The sequence below is a fragment of the Thunnus thynnus genome, chromosome 15, assembly GCF_963924715.1.
Source record: "Thunnus thynnus chromosome 15, fThuThy2.1, whole genome shotgun sequence".
NCBI lineage: Eukaryota > Metazoa > Chordata > Actinopteri > Scombriformes > Scombridae > Thunnus > Thunnus thynnus.
Genome location: NC_089531.1, coordinates 27,541,629 through 27,564,772, shown reverse-complemented (window position 1 = coordinate 27,564,772; position 23,144 = coordinate 27,541,629). Strand labels below are relative to the sequence as shown.

Genomic DNA, 23,144 nt, shown 5'->3' with positions numbered 1-23,144 from the left:
TCACATTTCCATTTTGACCACAACTTTCAAAGGTGTGACAGGTATCTTATAAATTGATGGCTAGATTTCCATTCAAATATGAATTTGAGGTTGAATCCTAATGTTTACGGTGACCACCTGACCTTTGTTCTAGCGTCGCCCTCGGGACAAAATATGAACTTTGCATATGAGGTACCTCATAATCTAACAGGCAAATTCTGTCCCGATGCTGTTGTCGACTGTCTCTTCACCGACTCTCTCTCTCTCTCTCTCATTTTTCAACCATGATCCGAAGGAATCCAAACATGGCACGCATCCTAAAATATTCTCCTGTTTACTTCTCCTGTTTATTTTTAAAAACACGCCTCTCTCAATAGCTGATAGAGGTTAACCAGCGAGTATTTCTAGACTTGAAACCAAAACTCAGGGTAAAATCAGAAGCACGACTAAAAACTGAGGGAGGTGGCAACCGCTGACAGCCAGTCTACTGTGTAAATACTGACACACACTTGCATCAGCAGAACACACACACACACACACACACACACACACACACATACCCACAAACCCACAGCGTCACTGGAGGGAAGCCAAATGCTGCTGAATGCTAGCTGCATGCATATCAGGAGGGGAACAAATAACAAGAAACACCTCAAGCGTAAGTCTGGTGATTTTCTAGATTTTTCTTATTGTTAACAAATGGAATGAAAAGACCAAAACCAAACTGAATTGATCCTTCAATCAAGTTCTGTGTGTGTTTTCCAAAGCTTGGTATATCTTATTCCTCTGTGCCATAGAGCTCCATTGTTCCAAAAACTATTAAAAACACATCAGTGAGCCACACTGTTGCACTGGATGACATGTTCCTTCATTACCATGAACACACACACACACACAGTGTGGTTTATTTTGAGTCAATCCTACACACACACCGTCCTGTTGCTAGAAATACTCACTAAAACAGCAAATGTGGAATAATCCACAGCTGAAAATAGTCCCCAACAAATGCACTGCTTCCTCCTGTTTGAGTTAAAAAGTAAAGTCACCAGCTGTTTTAGTTCATTACTGAGGGTTTTTAAAATATGAATCTTTACATTTGTGCCTGTTTTGCCATAGTAGTGTTCATTTTTACACCTGATTTTGATGTTTTTTTTTGTCTGAAAAATTCTTCAAAGCCTTCTGTCATGCACTGTTTATCTTGAAGTCTTTTAGACATTCTGAGGCTACAGATGTGTCCATTATTGATATGCAGTTACCATGATTCATTTATTGATTCTTCCAGACACATTATTGGTTTTGGTCTTTTCATGGGCAATAAAAAATTATAGAAATTATTGATAGAAAAATATGCAGAAAAAAAAAAAGAATAGGACCATCATTTATCTCCAGACTAGCTTCAGCTCTCTGTGCTGCTGTCATCCATTATTTGCTGTAGGTGAACAAGCCTTAAACAAGTCATTGTTGTTGAACAACAGGGTGAAAGCTGACAGCCAGCTGTGACAATGGTGGCATTGTGTAAAGCTCTGGGTGAAGGAGAAGGGGGGGTAGTGGGGGGGGGTTGGATGTTGTGCTGTGTAGCTGGAGGCCATGACTCACCTTGGGTGGTTTGAAGGGGTAGTCTGGTGTGAAGGCGATGTCCAGGAAAAACACTCCTCCCTCGTACACGGAGCCTGGAGGGCCCAGGATGGTCGACCTCCACTCATAGATGTTGTCTCCTTTAGGACCGGCGCTGCGTTTACGAAAAATAAAGAGAGGAGGGAAGAAAAGGGGAGAGATTTAATCTACCCGCAGTCGTTTGGAGAGGAAGAGACGCTCTAATCATCTAACTCAATTCTCTCTCTGTAGCAGCATGGGAGTGAATAAATAAAGTGTGTGATTATCAGCAGTTAAATCAGCCGCACAGAGTTGCCATTTAAAGTTCTTATCCATTAGAAGATTAGGCAACATTACTACAGTGTATATAACAAAGGCTGCATCTATAAGCCAGAAGAAATGACGAGTATGATCAATGTCATGTGGTTGACTGATCTGTGAGGGATGTGCACGCAAGCATGAGACACACACACACACACACACACACAGACTCTCTCTCTCACACACACACACACACACACACACACACACACACACACACACACGTACACACAGGAAGGTGTTGAGCAGCAGCAGCGGCTCTGTTTCCTCACTGTTCATCAGCACTTCACTGTTGGGCAGCTGGCTGCTGCCGAGCTCCATTGTTACCTTCATTTTCGCCACACACAGATACGCACACACAGACACACACGCATGCATGCACGCATACATATTCACACTCACACACAAGAACACACACACACACACACGCAGCTGCGAGAAGAGAGGCACTAATCCAATTCCATTTTCTATTGGAATTAGGCCAGATGCCCCTGTCGGTTTCTTGTATTACTTTTACTTTCATCATTTACACACACACACACACACACACACACACACACACACACACACACACACACACACACACACAGAAAGCCAGAGTGAGAGAGATCCAGAGAGAGTGAGAGTATGTGTGAGGCACATAAATGTAAGATGAGAGCGTGAGTGGGGTTGTTCATGTGAAACAGCAGTCTGTTGTAAAGCACCGGGCTGCTGCAGACCTATTTCTTGTCAGCGTGTGTTTGGACACAGAGAGGAATTATGGGAGCGGGCAGGGGAACGGATGCCGACATGTTCCCCTGGATGGATAAAAATAGTCCGGAGAGCGATAGTGTGCCAGGGCCAACGGGGGACAACATGGCCAATAAATCGCTCTGCTCAGCGTGAGGCGGTAGCCTGATGTGACACTGTGGGCGACGAGGAATCTACTGTATGTTTATGTGTCAAATAGCTTTTTGATGCAAAAGGTTGTAGAGCAGCACTGTCAGATTAAACCACTATATGGTGCCGATCTTGGTCTTTTTATATTACTGTATTACTATTATCAACTACTCTTCACTTTGGCACTGCACCTGAACATTTCACTCATGCCTTTAAAGAAACCAAACCTCAACCCACAACTTTAAAGCAATTACAGACCCGAATTATGATTATAGACCCGGTTTAACTGCCTTTTGTGTCCAAAATCTCAGAAAAAGGTCTTACAATCAAGCAATGCATTTGAAAAACAATCAATCTGGCCTCTGCCATCATCACAGACATCTCTGTGTCACTAATGACATTCTGATTGAAGCAGATTCAGGCAGGTGCTCAGTGTTATTATTGCATTTGACACCAGAGACAATAACATACTTATGACAGACTGAATCAGTGGCTCTGTGTGTTAGAGAGGTGCAGAAACACTGACAGTTTTCTGTCTTGATTGGAAATGATTCCTCTGATGTTCTCCTAGTGTCTTGTGAGGTTCCCCAAGGCACCATCCTTGGTCCTATACTGTTTTCTATTTATATGTTACCACATTAACATTATCAGCTGGTACAATATTCTCGACCATTTCTATGCAGATGATTTCCAGTTTAATCTTTACAGTCTTAGACTATCGAATCTTCAAGACATCAAGAAATATATCTAACTTCGGAATGTTGGCAAAACTGGGGTATTGCTCCACTTCCTACAGTCAGAACATTTCAACATTACTTGGGTTGCTTATCTAGCCATGTAATGCCAGTATGAAAGAATTTGGGTGTCATTTTGACTCATGTCTGTTTTCACATTCACATCACACAACCGGTTTAGTCATGCTTTCTTCAGCACAGAAATTTGCAAGAATATTCCTCTCACCTCATGATATCAAGAAAATCATCCACGCCTTCAGAACTTCCTGGTTACTGTTACTCATTCTTCTCTGGTATATCTATTTCTTTAATCAACTGCAACTAGTTCAGAACTCTGCCGCAAAACTCCTAAGAAACACCAAACAGCCTACTATCATAGCAGGGGGTGAGATGTGATAATTCTTCAAGTACAGGTACAATGACACACATTTTCAGACAGTCTCTCCTGGAAGGCATTCATAGTGTTGCACTTGTTTATGCATTGATAAACTGACTGAAATAGTTGTGTGAAGAATGAAAAAAAAAAGAGTTAAAGAGAGAAGTTCAAATCTTGCCTGCTTTTTCACCTCTACACCCCTGACAAATCACTGTCTGAAGTGAGTGTGAATTCCGGATTGTCAGTTTCAGAAAGTTAGAGAAATTGTTGGACTGGAAAGGTGTAGGAGAGGGGGTTTTCAGACACTGTTCGACCATCCGACAAACACTTTCCCCCAAATTTAACTCAAATCTAAACAGCCTTTGCAGTTGCAGTCCCTAAATTTTGGAACGCATTACCATATCATGTTATTAGTAGTGGTAATAGTAATAGTAGAAGTGGTAACAGTAGTAGTATCGGTAGTATTATAATAAATGGTTTCAGTGGACAGTTTATGTGTTTTATATTGGTCTAACTGCTGTTTTACAGGCTTTTCTGCACAGTTAAGAATTCTGGATGAACACACAGTTTTTCTTTTAAATTATGATTATTTTTATAATTTCCTCTATTATGCTTAATGCACCCTCTGTGAACAACCCACAGAGTCAACTTTGTTTCACCCTTTGACTCTGGTTAATTTTAATAAATGTCAGCACAAAAGAACAACTGTTGGTACGCTCAATCCACAAACTACCAGTGTCGGCCTTGAAACACCAATTATTAGTCAAATCCTATTGCAAGGTAGACGTTTCAAATCGTCCTCTAGGCCTCTTAAGGTTGGCTAACCACTGATATTTCTCCCAGCTGAGTTCCCACAGTTAAGTCTGCAGCATCTGGAAATGTTTATAGCTCTGCCAGTACTGCCTCCTTTTTTCTGTATCTGCAGCCTGGTACAACCAGCTCTGACAGGAGGACAGATTTGGGATCCAGTACAGAAAGATCTATATTTTTACCACCTGCCTAGGCCTGTCAGAATGATGGAGGACACAGACCTCCAAGATTTACCTCAGTGCATGCTCTCTTATTTATCCAAGGCAAGTTGACTGTCTTTATTTCCATTCAACTGCTGCAGATTTTTCTTTGAAATCTTTGGACCGAGAGCTGCTTCATAACATACCAAAACTCTTGCAGGAGGGAAAAAAAGAGTGCTTTTCATAATGATGGCTGAATGACAACGACGGCCTCGGCTATTTCCCACGGTGTTAATTTCCACACTGTAAGCCATTAATAATGAGCCTGGAGCATTACGAGAGCCCTGCCAGAGAAGCGCTATAATTAAGACGAGGCTCTTTCGGTATCCTTTAGCTCCCTTGCAACAGTGATCCTTTATATAGCCTGGAACTGACCACTGGAAAAATATAATCTGACCACATAAACAACACAAGGTGGACTGTCCCTTCTGCACTGAACTTTGACACGCAAATGTGCTCTGTTGACCAATAACAAACTGTCCAGACCACATCCTAAAGTGGTTTAGGCCATCAGATTTCAATCTATTATAGATGCATCTTGGTTGCATTTACACTTGCTTGTATTTAACATATACTTCACATGCTCAAGATGAATTACACAATCAGACATTAAACAGGGTGATAGTTATGTGTTTATGCAGACTAAACAGACGGACATCAGCTCAACTAAACTATCTACATATTTTCAATAGACTGGGAACTGACTGAGTGAAGAAAATAATCTCTGCAGCTATTACAGACATATGGTACGCACACCATTTGTTTATTAAATGATTTACAAATGAAAACACTTTTTTGCCATGTTTCACAGCCTTTTACAGAGGAACCTTGTACAGCCTGAGACATCACAGCTGAGATATTAACTGGTTTATTTCACAGGAAAAAGTGTGAACTGTTCCAGGGTTATGTCAACCACAGACCTTGTTTTCTGCATAAACTGAAAACCCTATGGAAAAAACAAAACATCAAAATCTTGCTGATAGAAACATCTGGTGACTTATTTTACTGGTATTTTCCTCTTTGCTGTGAAGCAACAAAATGTCAGTCTGACAGAAGATTTCATAAATGTAATCAGGATTGGCTCAAGATTCATTAATCAATCAGGTTTTCAAGTATTAAAACCTTAAACTAAGATGTTATCATTGCACAGAAACAACTAACAAGCATATTCAGAGCTAATGGACCGTAAATATATTAGTATTCAGACTGCATGGATGTTATGGACCTCCTACAGGATTTATATCACTTAATGCTACAGCAGTCTGTACATTATCTGCTTATGGCTGCACTTTTTTTTTTTAATCTGAAATCTCTTCCAGGAACTCAAGCATGGGTTTCATATCTATCTATATCTATATATATATATATATATATATATATGTTGTACTGTGCTACTTTTGAAATCCATTATTTCCCTTACTCTCACTATTGACTGCACCGCCATCCAAGACCTTTCTAACACTGCTTGCATCACCCAACAGCACCATCTCCGAGTGTCTCCCACCCGTTCCTCCTTCCCACCTTTTTTTGTAGCTCTTTCTGAAAACAGTTTTTTTTCACAGGCAGGGTACACACACACACACATACACACACTCTCTCTCTCATGGCAACATAAATACAGGAACTTCCACCGGTGGCTAGAGAGGTTTGAGACTGCTGTGTTTCATTGCCCAGAACCACAGGGAAGAGCTCAGCTAACAGAAAAACTCTCTGCAGTCTTGCCTCAGTGCCGAAACGCTGAATGTGACTAATGTTTGAACTGAGTGGGTGTTTGTCAGTTGTGGCTGAGATAGTAGCCATAATCTCCTGTGACAGCTTGTTAGGACATCACAGTCAAACAGCAGAATACTAAGTCACCTAGGGTTGTGAATATGTCAGATTACTTTTAAAAACCTTTATGTATCGACAAAAAAGTCTGAGTGAGCTCTGTGCTCTTTTTCCAGCAACTCCCTGCCGCACAATCAGACAGACACATTCACACCAGCAGCAGTGCAGTACAAGCACAGCCTTGTACTGCAGTAGCAGCAGCAGCAACAGCAGCAGCAGCAACAGCAACAGCTGGGGGCTCAATGTCCCACTCAAGGGCACCTCCATAGTGGTTGATTAGGGAGCAGAGAGCGTAACTCATTCACTTTTCATCACACACATTTTCCAGCCAGTTTGGGGATTTGTTGAAATGTTTGAGGATTTGAAATATTGATCTTCCGCTTCTCTTACCTCAAGGCTACTGCCGATTCCAGATGACTGAATTAATGATAATGTAAAAGCTTATACAGTATGCATGTATAAGAAATGATGAGTTCATTCCTAAAAACTGTTGATAAAGACAGACTCGCAACTTCAGTCATTAGTATTCAGACTTTAACTTTTATTTAAAAAGAGCTAAACTAAAATCATTCTTTTTTTTATAATGTGAAAATACACTCGCACATGCAGATGCTTCTGAAGCAGTGTTGATAGATGATACACAATATGTTAATTTGCTAAAATTACATCCTAAGCATACTGTTCATTACAAATTGTGTGAGTAATTTATGTAATCAAAGGGATTCCACCAAAAGAGCCTGGAGAGGTCAAAAAAAGGGAAAGGCAACATCTTGAGGCACTGAAGCGTTCAGCTGTAGTTCTGCAGGACTCCAACAAATAGAAAAAAAAACTTGGTTTTCTGAATTTGACATGATTTTTGTTGAGCAAAAATCATGTATTTATGCTGAAACAAAAGGACTGTCAGGTGAGTCCTCTGGACTCTGGTTCATTCCTGAGGTTTACTGTTCCCCTCCAGCACTGAGCACAAAGTCTGGTGCAAATCCTCCCTTTTCCTGCTCAATAAAGTAGCCAGTCAGTGTGTTGGTATTCAGATAATGTCAGTCTCCAGCTAACATATAAAAGCTTGCTAATAAAGGTTCATATACAGCCTAGTGGTCACCACGCTGCTGCTCTGAGTTTCATTATTTTTATGTTTTTTTGATTGATACTAAGGTACCATTAATGAAAATCAACACTTCTTGCAGATTTTTCACAATAAAAGCTTACCAGATAAGAGAGGGATTGTACTCATTGAGCCACTGGAACTTTTAATGTGAAATAACTGTCTGTCTGTTGGGTTTTATTGACGGTAGCTTAACAGAGACTGAAAAAACTTCAAAGTAAATGACAACAGTATTTCTGTCAGAGAAGATAAACTCAGAATATGACATCACTCTGTTAATGTGCCGGTAGAATTAGTGCTGTGAAAACACACATGATAGTGGATTTATTAAAACAACAGGTAAACATGGAGGAATTGTTGAGTTGCATTGAAGTGGAAGAAGAGAAATGAAGAATAAAGGTCTGTCTCTAGAATGAGCTTGAATTTACAGTATATTCCTCAAGTAAGGTATCGAAACAATTGGTTGATTGGTAGCAAAACTATGGTATTATATTGACTATGCTGTAGGAAAATATGATATCCTGCCCTGTGAGCTCAATCAAATGACAGTATTCATTCATTATTATATCATTATTACAAACTGCCTCTCATATCACAATTTCATCACTGATTAACACTTGAATGAAAACACCATTAGTCACCGATATTTGAAAAATGTCACTGACGTTGTGAAATTTCATCTGTCTTCCTTGATCTGTAAGACCGCTGTGCTAAATCAACAGTTGATGATTAAAAACGTTTCAACACAGCATGAAGAATATTAGCCGACAGCGAAAGACAATAACAGTTAACCCGTTGACACAGTTCATGCAGACCTTTCTTTTTTTTTCACTGACATTCAGAAGCATGTTTCTCTTTTTTTTTCTACCTCAGATGGAAATGCACTTCAATTGTCTTTTGCAGCATTTCAAACTTATACTGACAGCTGAATGCAAACACTACACTTCACTAAAAGAGAATTTAAGGAAATGAAGGAGATTGAGTGAAAGCAGCCTTGCCAGCTCTGTCCTGTTTTTGGGGGGCAGACCTCTGGGACTGATTCCAGCTCTGTGAAGGCATAATAATAATAATAATAAACACTCTTGTAAAAATCTCTGTGCCATGCCGAGACCAGCGGAGCAGCATTCCACTGCCACACACACACCACAGTGATGCTTACATTGTGGCGGCAGAAATAAAAAACGTGATGAGCAAGTGTACTGAGCTTCGTCATTCCTCTTCATCTTCCTCTCTTCGCTCCTGACTGACAAACAGACAACAGGCCCGGATCCGGGACTGAAGTGTGCACGCATCGATCGCCAACATCTTCAAAGAACTCTATAAGGACACACTGGGTTCTCTCATTATCTTCATCTCTGGTCTACATTCTACACCGCAGATAATGATGGTTTGTTATTACTCTGAACATCAAAGTGACTGGTTGGTTTTCCATAATGGTGATGAAACCAGAGATTGTGGAATAAAGACAAACCAGATTTTGTTAAAGGCACCCTTAACAAAAATACAAGGATTGTTGTATTGATAATGGGGTCAGTGTTGCTGACTCAGTGCTGTCTGCTGGACTGGAGGTCTTCAGGGGTCCAAAGTAGAAAGTCTTCCCAAACCTGTGCATTTTCAAAAAGGAGACCCCTTCCACTGATCTGCCTTGAAATAGAAGATAATTAGAGCTGATCCACAATGCTAAAAAGGTTGTCTCAAATATAAAAGCAGTGGTTACATTACAGGATCAATTTGGGGTTACAGATCAGTCATATTGAAAGAACTGCTACCACAAAACATCAGCTATTAGCAGCTTTCCTCCTAAAGCTGATAAGAGTCAAACCCAAAGTGCAAAAGGATTATGAAAAGTGATGCTGACATTTAGTTGCACAAACTAGCGATACAATCTGAACACTGACTTCTTGTCATTTTTAGCCTGAAAGCAGCTGAAATCTCAGCTCTACAAAGCCAACAGCTCCACTTGATTTCAGCTTAGAGCAGCGTTCTCTCCAATAAGCGGCGGCTGTGTGACCTCTGCGCTCAAAGTGGCATCATTTATCATTTTCCCCTGTGGGCGTATCAATGATTGCGTTAGCTAATCAATTCAACTAATGAGGTTGAGTGACAGAGAGGAGCCCTGACTGTCCATCTCTATCAAGTCATATACACTACGGGTTTTAATCCTGGGGGAGGGGGGGTTTAGAGATGGTTGCACAAATATACGTCTGAAAAACCTTTTTCCCTTTTCTCATCCATTTTCAAGTTGGTGACAGATGAGTTTGCTTTGTTCGTAGCCTGTTGCTTTTTATTGCTTTTTTTTTCCTATTGTGTGACCAGAACTATCATGACCGCAAAAAGAGAAAAAAGGTGTTGAATCTGGACCTCCGCTATGCCTACTGACTAGACTTGATATTGAAATTTCCATGGCTGAATTCACCGGCTAGCAGGCTGGAGGACAAAAATAAACCGTGTGTCCCAATTGAATCAATCACATAATGCAGGTTCAGGGATATGCACCACACTGTATAAGCACAACATTTTAAGGTATTGAAAATAGATTTTGATACAAGGTCGGGTAAAAAATGAAGCCGCCACCTTAGGGCCCTTACCTTTTAACTTGTTAATTGTGTTTTAGTGGTGTATATAACCAAACAAATTTGTAATTAAGTAAACACCACTAATTAAGAAAACCTTGGGCGTTTGGGGTCATGAAAACAAAACCTCAAATCTAAAATATCCTTGTAACCACCTCACTAGCTTTTACTTGACTTTGTGTACTTTTCAGGACTCTGTTTCTTCTCCATTGGAATTTATCTAACCGTGAACCCCGCAACCTCCAGAACCTTTGTTTTTCTGGGTGTGAAACAAATCTAACAGGGCTCTCGGTATGTTTGCTCACAGTGTCTTTGACGCCTTTGACACCTCGACATCTAGCCCACCAGCACACTGTTATTATTGTAGAAGCACCTTTGCTTTGTTTCTTCGCTCAAGGGCACTGCACAAATGTCAGTGACTCACCAGGGAAGGTACAGAGAGGCTACAACACACAAATCATTACAAACAGGTAAATAAAGAAATATGGCTCACAGACAGACAGCTAGTCAGATAGGAAGGAGGGGATTTAAGACATCCTTCATATGGGAGTGGTTTTGTTTGTTTCAACTGTATTGGGTGTGTTTGACTATGTGTGAAAGCGCCACCCAACACATCTTACTGAAAGTGTTTTGTTAGTATTTGCATGTCAGGATTTCCTCTAATTGGGAGGTGTCAATTCAAATAAGCCAAATCGAAAATGGTTTCAACTATAAAAAGTAGTGAAAAAAACAAAAAATCATCCTTTGCTGCTCAGTCAACCATCTCAGCCAGACAGGAAATTTTACTCAATAATCCCTGTGAGATTAAATGGGATGTTTGCCCCTCGATTGAGCATCCCCTACCAGGCAAACCGTTTCACCCTCCAACGGTAAACTGATTAAATTGAGATCGCATTGCACGCTTTGACAAGCAGGGCACAGGTGATTCATAAAAGACAAATAGATATCCATGAACGCAGAGATTCGAAACGACAAGCCAGCAGGACATTGTCAGCCTCGGCTCCTGTTCACTGCAGTAAAAAAAGACAGGACCAAAGAGGAGAGGACAGGAGGAGAGGATGAAACCCAACCCGCCAGCATTACCATCTACTTACATTCAGGCCGGATGGCTAATCCTCCCTCCCCATTCCAGATTACAAACTAACTGGATTAAAACCTGACGACCGATGATACAACACTGCACTGCCTCAAATACATTCCTAATACACGCTACATTACAAAGGCCTTCAATGCCTTCAGAAACACATCTGTGGATTTGACAAAAACAATCTCACAACCACCCGTTATTTGCTGTTCCGGAGCTTTCAAGCATATCACACGCACTTCCTCAGCAGATGAAGTTGTCATGGAACAGTAGATATTCAAATATATGCTTTTTTAGAGGACTTTAAGGACAAATGTTGGCTTCTCAACATTCTCAACATCTCTAAAAATGCCATTTTTAATCCAGCTGCTCAGACATGAGCTACTGACACGGTGTTTTGCAGCAACGCTACCGCTACTTACATTTTATATCTCACTGCTGCGCTCAAAGCTCAATCTGTTTCAACTTTGACCTCATTTGTTGTTGACCTTTTCGGAGTACAAACAATGAGCTGTCCAAGGTGCACCCTGAAAGAGACCAAAAAAAAGCTCTTTTCTAGCCTTGTTTTTCATTTTTTCTGGGGCTTATTTGCTTCACTTTGCTTCTGCGCTGTACTCTGCGCTCCATACTGAAGTGAGCACTGCTCATATCACTGATCATGTGTAGTGGTTGACTGACAGTCATCAGCTAGTTACAGCCATAAATCTCAGGAAGCCGTTCCTTGCTGGGTAGCAGGATTTCATGTCAGTTTTCTTAATTAAGGGCAGGTTCAAGGTCTTGAGGAATAATCCGCTGTGAAAAAGCTCCAGAAAGAGGTGAGATGCTTAAATCCCCTTGAGATAAAAGCTCTTTTGATTCCTTTGTTGCTTTAGCCAAAAGGACTAAGTGTAAGGCCTTTGTCCTTCTTTACTTGGTTCAGCTATATATTCACAAAGCAGGAGTTCGCTGGGAGCAGAGGTGTCAAGGGCTGATTGGAGGGAGGTCGACCCTGGTGTAACTCCAACACCCTCTAACCTTTGAATCAGCACTAAACCAATTGCACTTCTCCATTGTCTTGAACATGTTGCCTAGCAACATTACATCCCTGCAGCGACTGAGCATGTGTGTATGTGCGTGTGCATTTTGTGCTGCAAGAGGAATTACCATGGAAACAAAAATGTGTGTTGTAGCAGCAGCACCAGCAGACACAACAGTGCTGCTTGGCTCACCTAAAAACTGTTTGGCCAGTGGATAAAACACAAAGGCCAATAAAAGAATGAATGATGAATGAACATTCATCTTTGTTTATGACTCATAATATCCAGATAGGTCCTTCAGGGACAAATCAACACACATTAAGCTATTTAATTAGCCAACAAGATCATATGAAAGGAATAAAGATGCATATTACTTCCTAAATGTTAGTGACAGTTCATGGGCAGGCATCAAATCTAATACACTCCCCGCATGCTTGTTCTAATGATGCCTCAAATAAAAACTGAGATTTGCATCAGTATAGAGCAGTTGGAAATGAATGAAGCCATTCAGGCTTGGTGCAGGATCAGCTTTGATAGCAAGCACTGACAGTGCAGTCATGGGAGAAGCTCATCATCCCCAACTCACTTACCTCTCACGTCTATATGAGGCACAGTGACAGCCTGAGTATCCTTTCACAAAGGATGCAGTTCAGTTAGTGTGCAACACATGACTGGATGCTTATGAGGAAAGAATAGACAGAAATACCAAGGGAAGGGAGTCTGATAGTGACTCAAGAAGTGAGGCAAACCATTCCCGGTCAACAGCATTTTAGAGGAAAAATGCTGTAAAGTATTTGAAATACAAATTGAGACTTAAGTTTTGTCACAATTGTACAAATCCTGACTGCAGCTGAATCAGTGTATTGTGTCACTACAAGAGAGAGACAAGGATAAACACCTCTAACAGTTTTTTAAAAAAAAAATGAAGGTCCACTCAAGTGTTTTCTTGAGATTGCAACTGCATCTCATAGTCTTCATCAGTGCATGGAGTTTGCTTAGTTGCTCAATGATATAGACCATGAGATATGCTTGAAAGCTCTGGAAAAAACTAGTAAGTGGACTTTGAGTTGAGATTTATCAAACAGATACCTTTCTATGAGAAATACATATATTTCCTACAAAACACTTTTAAAAATGTAACAAAAGAAGCCAAAGTTCTCAAATGTTCAATGTTGTCTAAATAAAAGCAGCCATAAAAACTGCTGCAGTCATATTTTAATTGCTACAAAATAAATAAGCAGCTCTATATCTATCAAATAAACCTTCTCATAGAAAACATAAACTTGGGTTATGTATAAAACCTCAACAATCCTTTGTATATTTCACAGTTTTACTTCAGAGAAATGACATCACAGTGTTAACTTTGTCAATGATTTCCTGATGTTTTCTCAATAACTACTTGGCATACGTCCCCCATGCAGTCTATTACGCTGCATCCACAGTGATAACTTAAGCAAATGATAAGGTTGGATATGAGTCATTTCTGCCTCATCTTCTTACACATTCAGGCCCTAAAGGGAGGCAAATGTGTTTATGATGACCTTTACTGTTGCTGTAGCCATTAATGGCTGCCATTACAGAGCAGAAATGGTAATGGTAACTCTCCTCCAGTAGCTGCGAGAAAGTACAGCCAATAAAACGCCGTAGATGGCAAAGATGAGAAAACAGAGGAGAGGAGAAGAGAAGAGAAGAGAAGAGGAGAGGAGAGGAGAGGAGAGGAGAGGAGAGGAGAAGAGAAGAGAAGAGAAGAGAAGAGAAGAGAAGAGAAGAGAAGAGAGGAGAGGAGAGGAGAGGAGAGGAGAAGAGAGGAGAAGAGAAGAGAAGAGAAGAGAAGAGAAGAGAAGAGAAGAGAGGAGAGGAGAGGAGAGGAGAGGAGAAGAGAGGAGAAGAGAAGAGAAGAGAAGAGAAGAGAAGAGAAGAGAAGAGAAGAGAAGAGAAGAGAAGAGAAGAGAAGAGAAGAGAAGAGAAGAAAAGAGAAGAGAAGAAAAGAGAGGAGAGGAGGGGAGAGGAGGGAAAAACATCAAGAATAGAGTTAGGTTTGGTAAAGCTTTGCTTTGTGAAGCCAGAAAGCTCAAGGGGAAAAAAAAAAAATCACACAAAAGACTAAATCAAATGATGTATTAGGTTGGTAAAGTGAGCACACCATAAAAGTAAATGACAGCACTTAATGAACTCCTGCGCTAAGTCACACACCATCATATATTGAACACTTTCCTTTAATAAAATGATGCAAGATAAAATTACATTTTCATAATGTATGACCTAAAAGCCAGAAACCTTTTCATCTCATAGAGCAAATGTTAAGATTTAATTGGATTACATTCTATTTTCATCCTGACTAATAACCTTTGCAAACTACGCTTGAGAGTAAATCTTGTTTTATACACCAGCTATGTTTGTAATGACTGCAGCTGACTGAACGCCGAAACAAAGACTAGACTAGACTGAATCTTTTTTTTTTTTTTTTCCTGCCGTGCTGTTTGTCTCTCCGATAGTGTACACCAATCATTTCAGCAGTGAGAGATGAAAAGAGGCTGGAAATCTGAATAGTCTTCAGAGGTTCTTATGTGTTTGGCCTTGGACTTCATGAAGGAGCAGCAGATAAATGGTGCAGATGGAAAAAGGGGCTTTCACGCTGCGGTGGAATGAAAGGAAAATCTTACACTGCAGACACCAGGACACTTATCACTTCCCAGGATATTTATCAAGCATCTTGGGATAGGAAATCATATTTGACTCTTTTAGGATTAAGATTATTTCAACTTTTTCAATTGCCAATATTTGGAGAGCTTCAGAAGTGTTCTAACCTGATAGGAGCTGCCAGGAGATGGTGATTAGGTAACTGAGATGTTTCAGGAACGACACAGTGAGCTTATTAAAAGATACAGTATTCACAAAAACTGAATCATTTTGTAACCCGCAGAACACACACACCAAGATCCTCACAGATTTATACTTCTTGGCAACAAATGCAGCTTTACAACAGTGATGGTTTGGGTTTGTCACCACCAATTTCAGGAATCATAAATCAAACAGGACTTCAGATAATGTGCAGATCGTCAAGTCATGGAAAAACAAGCCGCAATCATGCAAACCGCTTTATCATTTCAAAGTACAGATGGCAGGGGTGTAATATTTTGGGTTTTAGGTTATGAGGTATTTCACAGGACTTTTGCCCCATCTGTGTAGGCACATGAGTTAACAAGGGGTGCAGCTGAAAGGGGAAGTGCACAGTAGGAGAGATGATTCTATGTCCTTAGGGGGGACAATACTGCGTAATATATAAAAGATGCCAAATCCCACTGCCTCCCACTGACGAAGAACTGGAAAGTGACAATGATGATGGTGATAAATTATTCATTTATTATTATCATTATGAGATTATTCATTTTGGCGTCATATTGTGGTATGGGTTACTTTATTTTTTCCTATACATATACAGCCAAAACACACAAAATGTGGTGCTATTTTCTACATTTCAAATGTTTCAGTTGTCTGATACTTCCAGCTGCAACCATCAGTTGCAATAAATCACCGGAATTCTTGCTTCGCAGCTACAAGTGCCATAAAAACAATGATGTCACGCTCTTTTCCAATAATTGTCCATTTCCTTGCTTAAAATAAACGACTTAGGTTGCTTTCAGTCCGACAAACTAGGTGGTGAGGCTTTTGCTTGTGTTTGGGAGACAGTCTAGTCCAGTCAGTTTCTGTTTATTGTATATAAGCCAAAATCACAGATCACAAAATTTGTCTCAGGGGGGCTTTATCCTTAGACCCCCAAGTAAAGAGTTGGAGGGGGGACTGAGACCTTGAGCGGGTACTGTTTCCACATGGTCCTAGTGTGCATAGGGTTAGGGTTAGGGTTAGGGTTAGGTTTAGGGTTAGGACATGTCCCCTGTTGCCCCCCCGTACATTACACCCCCGCATGAACCAAAATGTCTCTGGTTCAAGTCTGATTGGAGACCTTGTTGCATGTTGTTCCCAATCTCTCTCTCTTACCACATTCCCGTCATCACTACTGTCAACCGATAACCGATCACATTTGACCGATCACATCCACTCACCATCATTCTTAATTATTTAATCCAACCATGTTTCTCACCAGCCACCATGTGAGAGTACTTGCAGCGCGGAGACGACAGAGGCAATCAGCTTGTCATCTGTGTTACATGATTCAGATGTACATGAATTTTGGATTTCACTTAGAAATAAGTATTAGCACATTATCTAGTTTCAGTCAGCTCACTAGCTGTCAGTTTATGAATGTGATGTGAACAGTTGAGATGAGAGAGAAAGTGAGAATCTTAATCTCTTAAATTGCAATCTCTTATAGCATCAGAACACTGACAGACTCATGAATAAATTCATCTTTAAAGTGATCATTTAATCTTCATGCATCAAACACATTTCAAAAAGTGAAAAAGGCCTCATTGCACGATCATAGAAATTGATATATATGTTTGATAATCAATAGACAGTATGTATAAATAAACAAGTAAGTATCCAATAAATAAAATAAATAGTAATTGTAAATAATTTAACGGACAAATAAATTTTAAGAATAGTCAATCTAAATGATTTCATTAATATCTTTTACAGGTTGGTACAACAGGGCCATACTGCAGGGTAAATCCTCTAAATGTCCCCCTGTTGCGCCTCTATTTCAGGGAAGGTGACCTCAGGAAGGACGTCTGTCTGTCAAGGCCAACAATGGAGAACCTAATACGTCTATAGGGGGACACCAACCATGGATGGGGGAAGGCGTTTGAGGTTCTTGTCTCTGTGTACTGGTTGGCTAATGGCACATCCTTCAAGGTTGTGTCAGAGGCCTTTGACATTCCCTACACCACGTGTCACGGTGTAGTTCACCGGATCAGCAAGGGCATCCAAGGTGTTTTCAGGAGGAACATCCGCTTCCCCAACAGGGATGAGCTGGAGGAAATCGGGGCTGGGTTCCAGCAGCTGTCTGGTATCCCAGCTTTCATCAATGCAGCAGGGAGCACAGATAGGTGCCAGAGATGCACTGATACGGATATCAACATTGGTCCAATACTGACTCAAATAGCTGGATCGGGTATCGGTGACAATGGGTCAATCTGGCATTCTCACATACCTAAAATCCACATATTATGCAGTTGGAACGCACTACATACTCAATTTGACGTCATACTTAGTATGAATAGTATGTTGAATAGTACTTCCTCTGTCAGAATGATGCATTCGGTGTGTGCTACAGGCGTCAGCTGATGTAGGTTGCTTCAGCTGTGAGATGAATCAAGGTCAGAGCCCTTCCACTGCACAGCATCTTTGGTTTGATGTGAGCTGTAGGATGTCTGTGTCTCACAGGACTCTGAGCAGCTGAAGTACAGTACGTACACAAACTTTTAATGTGATTTTTCAAAGCGACTGATACTATAACAATTCAGAGAGTGTAATTTTTCATGGGCTGACCCTTGTTCCACTCATTAGGCTAGATTTGCAAAAAACGTGGTATTCTGACTTTTGAATTCTGATGATATACTTTAGCACCCAAACTTTTGCTGAATCTGGTTCTAATGAAATCTTCAAAAGTAACAAGCTATGAAATGAAATCACCCCTGAGAGAATTTTAGGTCACTTCTTATGGCCTCAGTTGTGGTCTTTAGAAAATCAGACCAGTGCCAGTGTGATGTGCCTTTCCCAGAAAAGCAGCTCTTTTATCTAAAAGGCCTCTTTCATCTTTTGTAAAATGTCTTAAGTCAAAGTTCTTTCATCCTCTTCAAAAAAAAAAAAAAAAAAGAAAAAAACTGAGGGCATAAAATTCCACACTGGCAGAGGATGGAGATTTGCCGGTGGTGTGCGTGTGCAGTCTGCAGTGTCTACTCTTGTTGAAAAGGTAAGTAAATCCAGCAGTGGCATCACAACAGAGGTGTAGCTTCTGTTCAGAATTAATTCAGCGCTGCCACCACCTTTCAAGCTTCATGCTGCAAGCAATGAATGCTTTCACTGACAATGTTGTGACAGAGCTCGAGGTGAGAGCGCTCACACTTTAAATAATTCTGGAGAAGTCGAGGAGTGACAAGAAATCCTTCTGAACACAAATGAAGCTTTCTCCTTCTGTTCAGCCAAAATAGTATCTGACACTCAAAGTATATTTTGTGCGGGAGGATGACCTGATTCATTAAGTCATTGCTAAGGTCTCTTTGTACACTGTATAATCCAATTCCAGCCATAGATATGAGAGGAGAAAAACGTTTTGGTGAGGTTGATCATACAAATAGGACAGATGAAAACATATATTCTCTTCTGACACTTCAATTATTCAATACAATGCCATTAACCATATCTTTGCCCCATAAAGCAGAACCTCTTCCATTGTCGGTTGTGTTAGAGGAAGTACTCAAAGATCTAACATTGCACTTCCATAAAGTTGGAGGCCTTGCGAAAGACAGATTAAAAATGAATGGTTTTAACTTCTAAAAATCCTCCTACAATGCAGCTCCATAGCGTCTTTCCTTAGACCCTCCCTGCCTGGTAGACACATGGTCTTTCAAACCACATGCTGAAAATAGTGCCCCTTTTTCTATTTATTGAACTGAGAATCAGTCTGAATTGGAAATTGGTTCAAGTCAGACATTACCAAAGAGATTCCCACCCCTACCGATGACATAACTGTGGCATCTGCAGGGTTATTGTGTCAGACCACAGAAGACGTTTCACAACTGTTTTCACAAGCTGAGTAGTACTCCCAATGACAAGTAAACAGATCATGACTTGAAAAATTGGTGGGGTGTATCTTTAAGTCCCTGTTCACAATTCAGACATTAGAGTGAAAACCAACAAACAGTGTGACCTATTAAGAACAGGGTGGGCTTTGTAATTTCATAAAGTCTAATAATATATTAACCTCTAGAACTTGGAATTTCCCCTAATGCATCATTAAATGTATCCATAATGTATGACAATGTTGTGTATTTATTCTGTATCTGCCTGCTCCAGCACTTCTTTATGGAGTCAAAACTATAATATCTATGGTAAGAATAGCTTATTGTCTTATTTTTTTCTGTCTTTTACTATTTGTAATAATGGTCCGAGCAGTGAGTCCACCAGGGTTGAAGAAGTTAACATGAACTTGAAACTTAATGTTGGTTTTACAAGGTTGTTGTTGAAAATGCTGCTGAAACATCTGACAGGTGGTGACATAATCTACCTGTGACAACATGTCAAAGTGATTGACAACTAGTGCATCCAGGATAGACAGCCAGCCAATCAAAATGCTGACAGTGTCACAGCAGAATATAGAACCGACACAAGACAGCGATAAAACATCCCAACCTCAAGTTGTATTGGCTTAAGGGTCTGGCCTTAAGAGTACTTTCACATCTGTTCTGTCTGAACCACATCTCTAACCTGGTGCAGTTCAAATGAAATTTGGTGCGTTTGCCAGTTTGGTTTGATTCACTTAGGATGATGCAAAACTGAAAGCAAGCAAGTGTGAAAAGGAAGGTATCGCACCAATACTGGTTCGTCTGTGGTGTGAACACAAGCTGGACCAACCACAAGATTGTGTGATAATGGGTATATAATTTTAGCATGAATTCAAAGTACTATTACATTTACTGGATTCATGCGCTAATGGTAGGACCTGTACAGGAATCTCCTAGGCAATCTATAAAAAGGGTTAATATAATCATGCAAGATCATGTTGTTACTTTGGTAACCTGTAATGAGCTTTAGCAGATGAGTGCTGGGATTTTCCCTCATCCATCAGGAAGTGAAAACAGAGGTGTGATGTGCTTGTGTCTTTGCCAAACCTAATGATAGGTGTGAAACTGTCGGTGAAATGTCAGTTGAAATGTGACGACTGAAAGTAGTTGAAATGGCAGTTGAAGACTGAAAGATGAAAACAGTTGAAATGTCAGCTGACATGTAACAGGTGAAAGCAGTTCAAATGTCAGTTGAAGTGTATGTGATGAAAGCGCTTGAAATGTCAGTTGAAGTGTGAACTCTGAAAGGAGCTGAAATGTCAATCAGGTCACCGTTGAAGAGAAAGAGACGACTGCAGTTGAAACATGCCAGCTGACATGTGAGTGGTGAAAGTAGCTGAAATGTGAAAGCGTTGAAGAGATTTCAAGTGTGTGCAGTGTAAGCAGTTGAAATGTGTGTGTGCACTAATGGAAATTAGAATGTCAAGTTTTAAATGTCAGTGTGAATGTAAGTTTTAAGATATGGAAGTAGTTGAACTGTCAGGTGAAGAATAATAATCTGTGTAGCTGACGTGTGGTTGCAAAAGCAGTTGAAGTGTGAGTCATTCTAAGTGTTTAAAGGACTTGAAATTTCAGATGAAGTGGAAGCTCTGAAAGCAGTTGAACTGTCGGTTGAAGAGTAGGAGACAATTGAGTTTAAATGCCAGCCAAGATGTTCATGGTGAAAATAGTTGAAGTGTCATTATGTAACCGATTAAAGCGCTTGAAATTTCGGTTGAAGTGTAACATTCAACTCTTATTTTTTTTTAAAGATTTGAATGCATCTGAAATGCCAGCTAACACCTACTGTGTGTAGGTGAGTGGTGAAAGTAGTTGAAATTTCAGATGAAACAGAGGCACTGAAAAGTCCTATTGTTAAAAATGTGGTTGTGTGTAAGAAAAGGAAGTGTGTGTCAATGTTTTGATGCATAAATGGCCTATGAAGTATGGGCACTGTGGGAGTAAGTTAGATGTTGAGAGATGTTGAAGAGCTGAACTATGAAAGTCTGCAAACTATTAAACTATAGGTGTGAAAGTGACCCAAGAGACTTCATAAAGTACTCTGACTCCCCCGCCATACCTCACTTTTGGCAGATTCTGTGCTTTATACTATGCTGATTTTATTAATAACCACACACTTCCTTCTTGCTCACAGTGTAATATGCTTCTGATGCCTTGTAAGCACCACTTTAAGTAAAGTGTAGCAATTATTATCTTTACAGGATGAAGTCTAGGATGAAGTAAAATACTGTTTCAATAGTCGCTCCCTCTGGCCTCTCTACAGGACCTGGCTGTGCCATTACATAGCCCTCAAGAGGCATACACACACACACACACACACACACACACACACGAAGGTCACAGAGACCTGCTGACTCAGCTCCCTATTGTGAGTGAATGTCCTGAGCTACCCGTTAGCTGCTCTCTCATTATCGTATGCAGAGCTGATGGCGGCTCACTCTCACAGAAATGAACACATTCTCTGTGGGGACAAAATTAAGTGACTGAGGAAAATTGCCAAGTTACTGTAAAAAAAAAAAAAAAAGAAACATGAGGAGTCTGGGTGCGCAAACACAATGCTGTCAAAATTGCAGGACCATTTCATTAGCAAGTACAAAACCTTGCCAAGCTTATTGTGAAAAGAGAGGGTGTGGGTGTATCAAAGAAACGCAGGGTGACCTCCCTAGGCTAAACAAATAAAACAATCTCTCAGTGCCCTCCCCATAGTCATCATGGCAACATTGATTAGGTTGCACTCAGAACATTGATTTCACGTCACTCTTCTATTGAGATGCGCTCTCATAGACTGCAATCACTCACAACCAGAAGCATTCAGTCTATCTATAATTCACTCTGTCCTTCATCCCCTGATCTGTCACCAGCCAGCACGTATACAAATACACTATTCTGTGCTGAATATAAAGGGAGCATGTTTTTGGGAGACTTTTCTTCTGGTTGGTTATTTACATAGATACACAAGGTATGATATAGAGTGTAAAGCCCTTCTTAGAGATGCAAGTTTTAACAATGCTGGCTTCATCTATCTGTGAAAGTAAAGGCTTTTGGGGCTTACATAAATGTTCCCTAATGCCTCAGTTCAAATATGGCAGGACTGTTAAAGAAAGAACCACATAGCTTGTGCAATATTTGACATCTGGTATGCAAGAGGTGTTCTCAGTTCTCTCACAGGCTGCATCAGGGATGGATTTTTAAACTTATTGTGCAGATGAGTTCTTAATTAATGACATTGTGAAGTAAGGAAAGCTCGCCCCAGTTTCTCACAAGTGGATCCCAAAATCATTTTCATCATTTGTCAGCAACCCTGTAGGGGTGTGTCAGTATCAAATATCACGGTAAACGGTATTATCACGATAATCACATTTCCTGAAATCTTACTATTAGTGCTAAACTATAGTTAAATGACTTCACACCATGATCACCTTGGATTTTATTAACTGAACAGTGGTCTGTACAGTATATTGCAGTTTTGTTAGACTCAGCATAAGAAATAACATCAAAAACATTTAAATACAGTGTCTGTGTTAGATTCTATGCACCCATTCATATTTTGGAAATTCATGAATTTCATGAAATTAGTCGATCTATTTATCAAGTGCAAGAACTTTTCAGTAAATGTTATCTGCTGGGTGTTGAATATCCTCTCCAGACATGTATTAAGATGTATAACGATACTCTGCTTGGAACAGTAATATGTGTCTGATATGGTTTTTCTACAAAAAAGTATTAACTACCACTTTAAAATCCTTAAAAAGACATCTACTCCTTCTCCTCCATTATAAATTCCAGAATCTATGAATATGCAAATATATTCATCAGTGGCTTCTCTTGCTCCCAGTTATGGTGTGAAGAGTGTTAGGGACTCTTCTCTTAACGTGAGTAAGTGTGCAGATAACACGACCAGTGC

General features: G+C 40.2%; 1 protein-coding gene across 1 annotated transcript in view; it reads right to left on the bottom strand.

Annotated features, from left to right (window-relative positions):
• The window catches only part of LOC137198023 (ubiquitin-conjugating enzyme E2 E2-like), a 67,608-nt gene that overhangs the window by 13,099 nt on the left and 31,365 nt on the right, over nucleotides 1–23,144 (bottom strand). Inside the window, exon 4 of the mRNA XM_067611611.1 lies at nucleotides 1,576–1,708. Coding sequence (XP_067467712.1) covers nucleotides 1,576–1,708 — 133 coding nt within the window. The remainder of the gene's footprint in view (nucleotides 1–1,575; nucleotides 1,709–23,144) is intronic.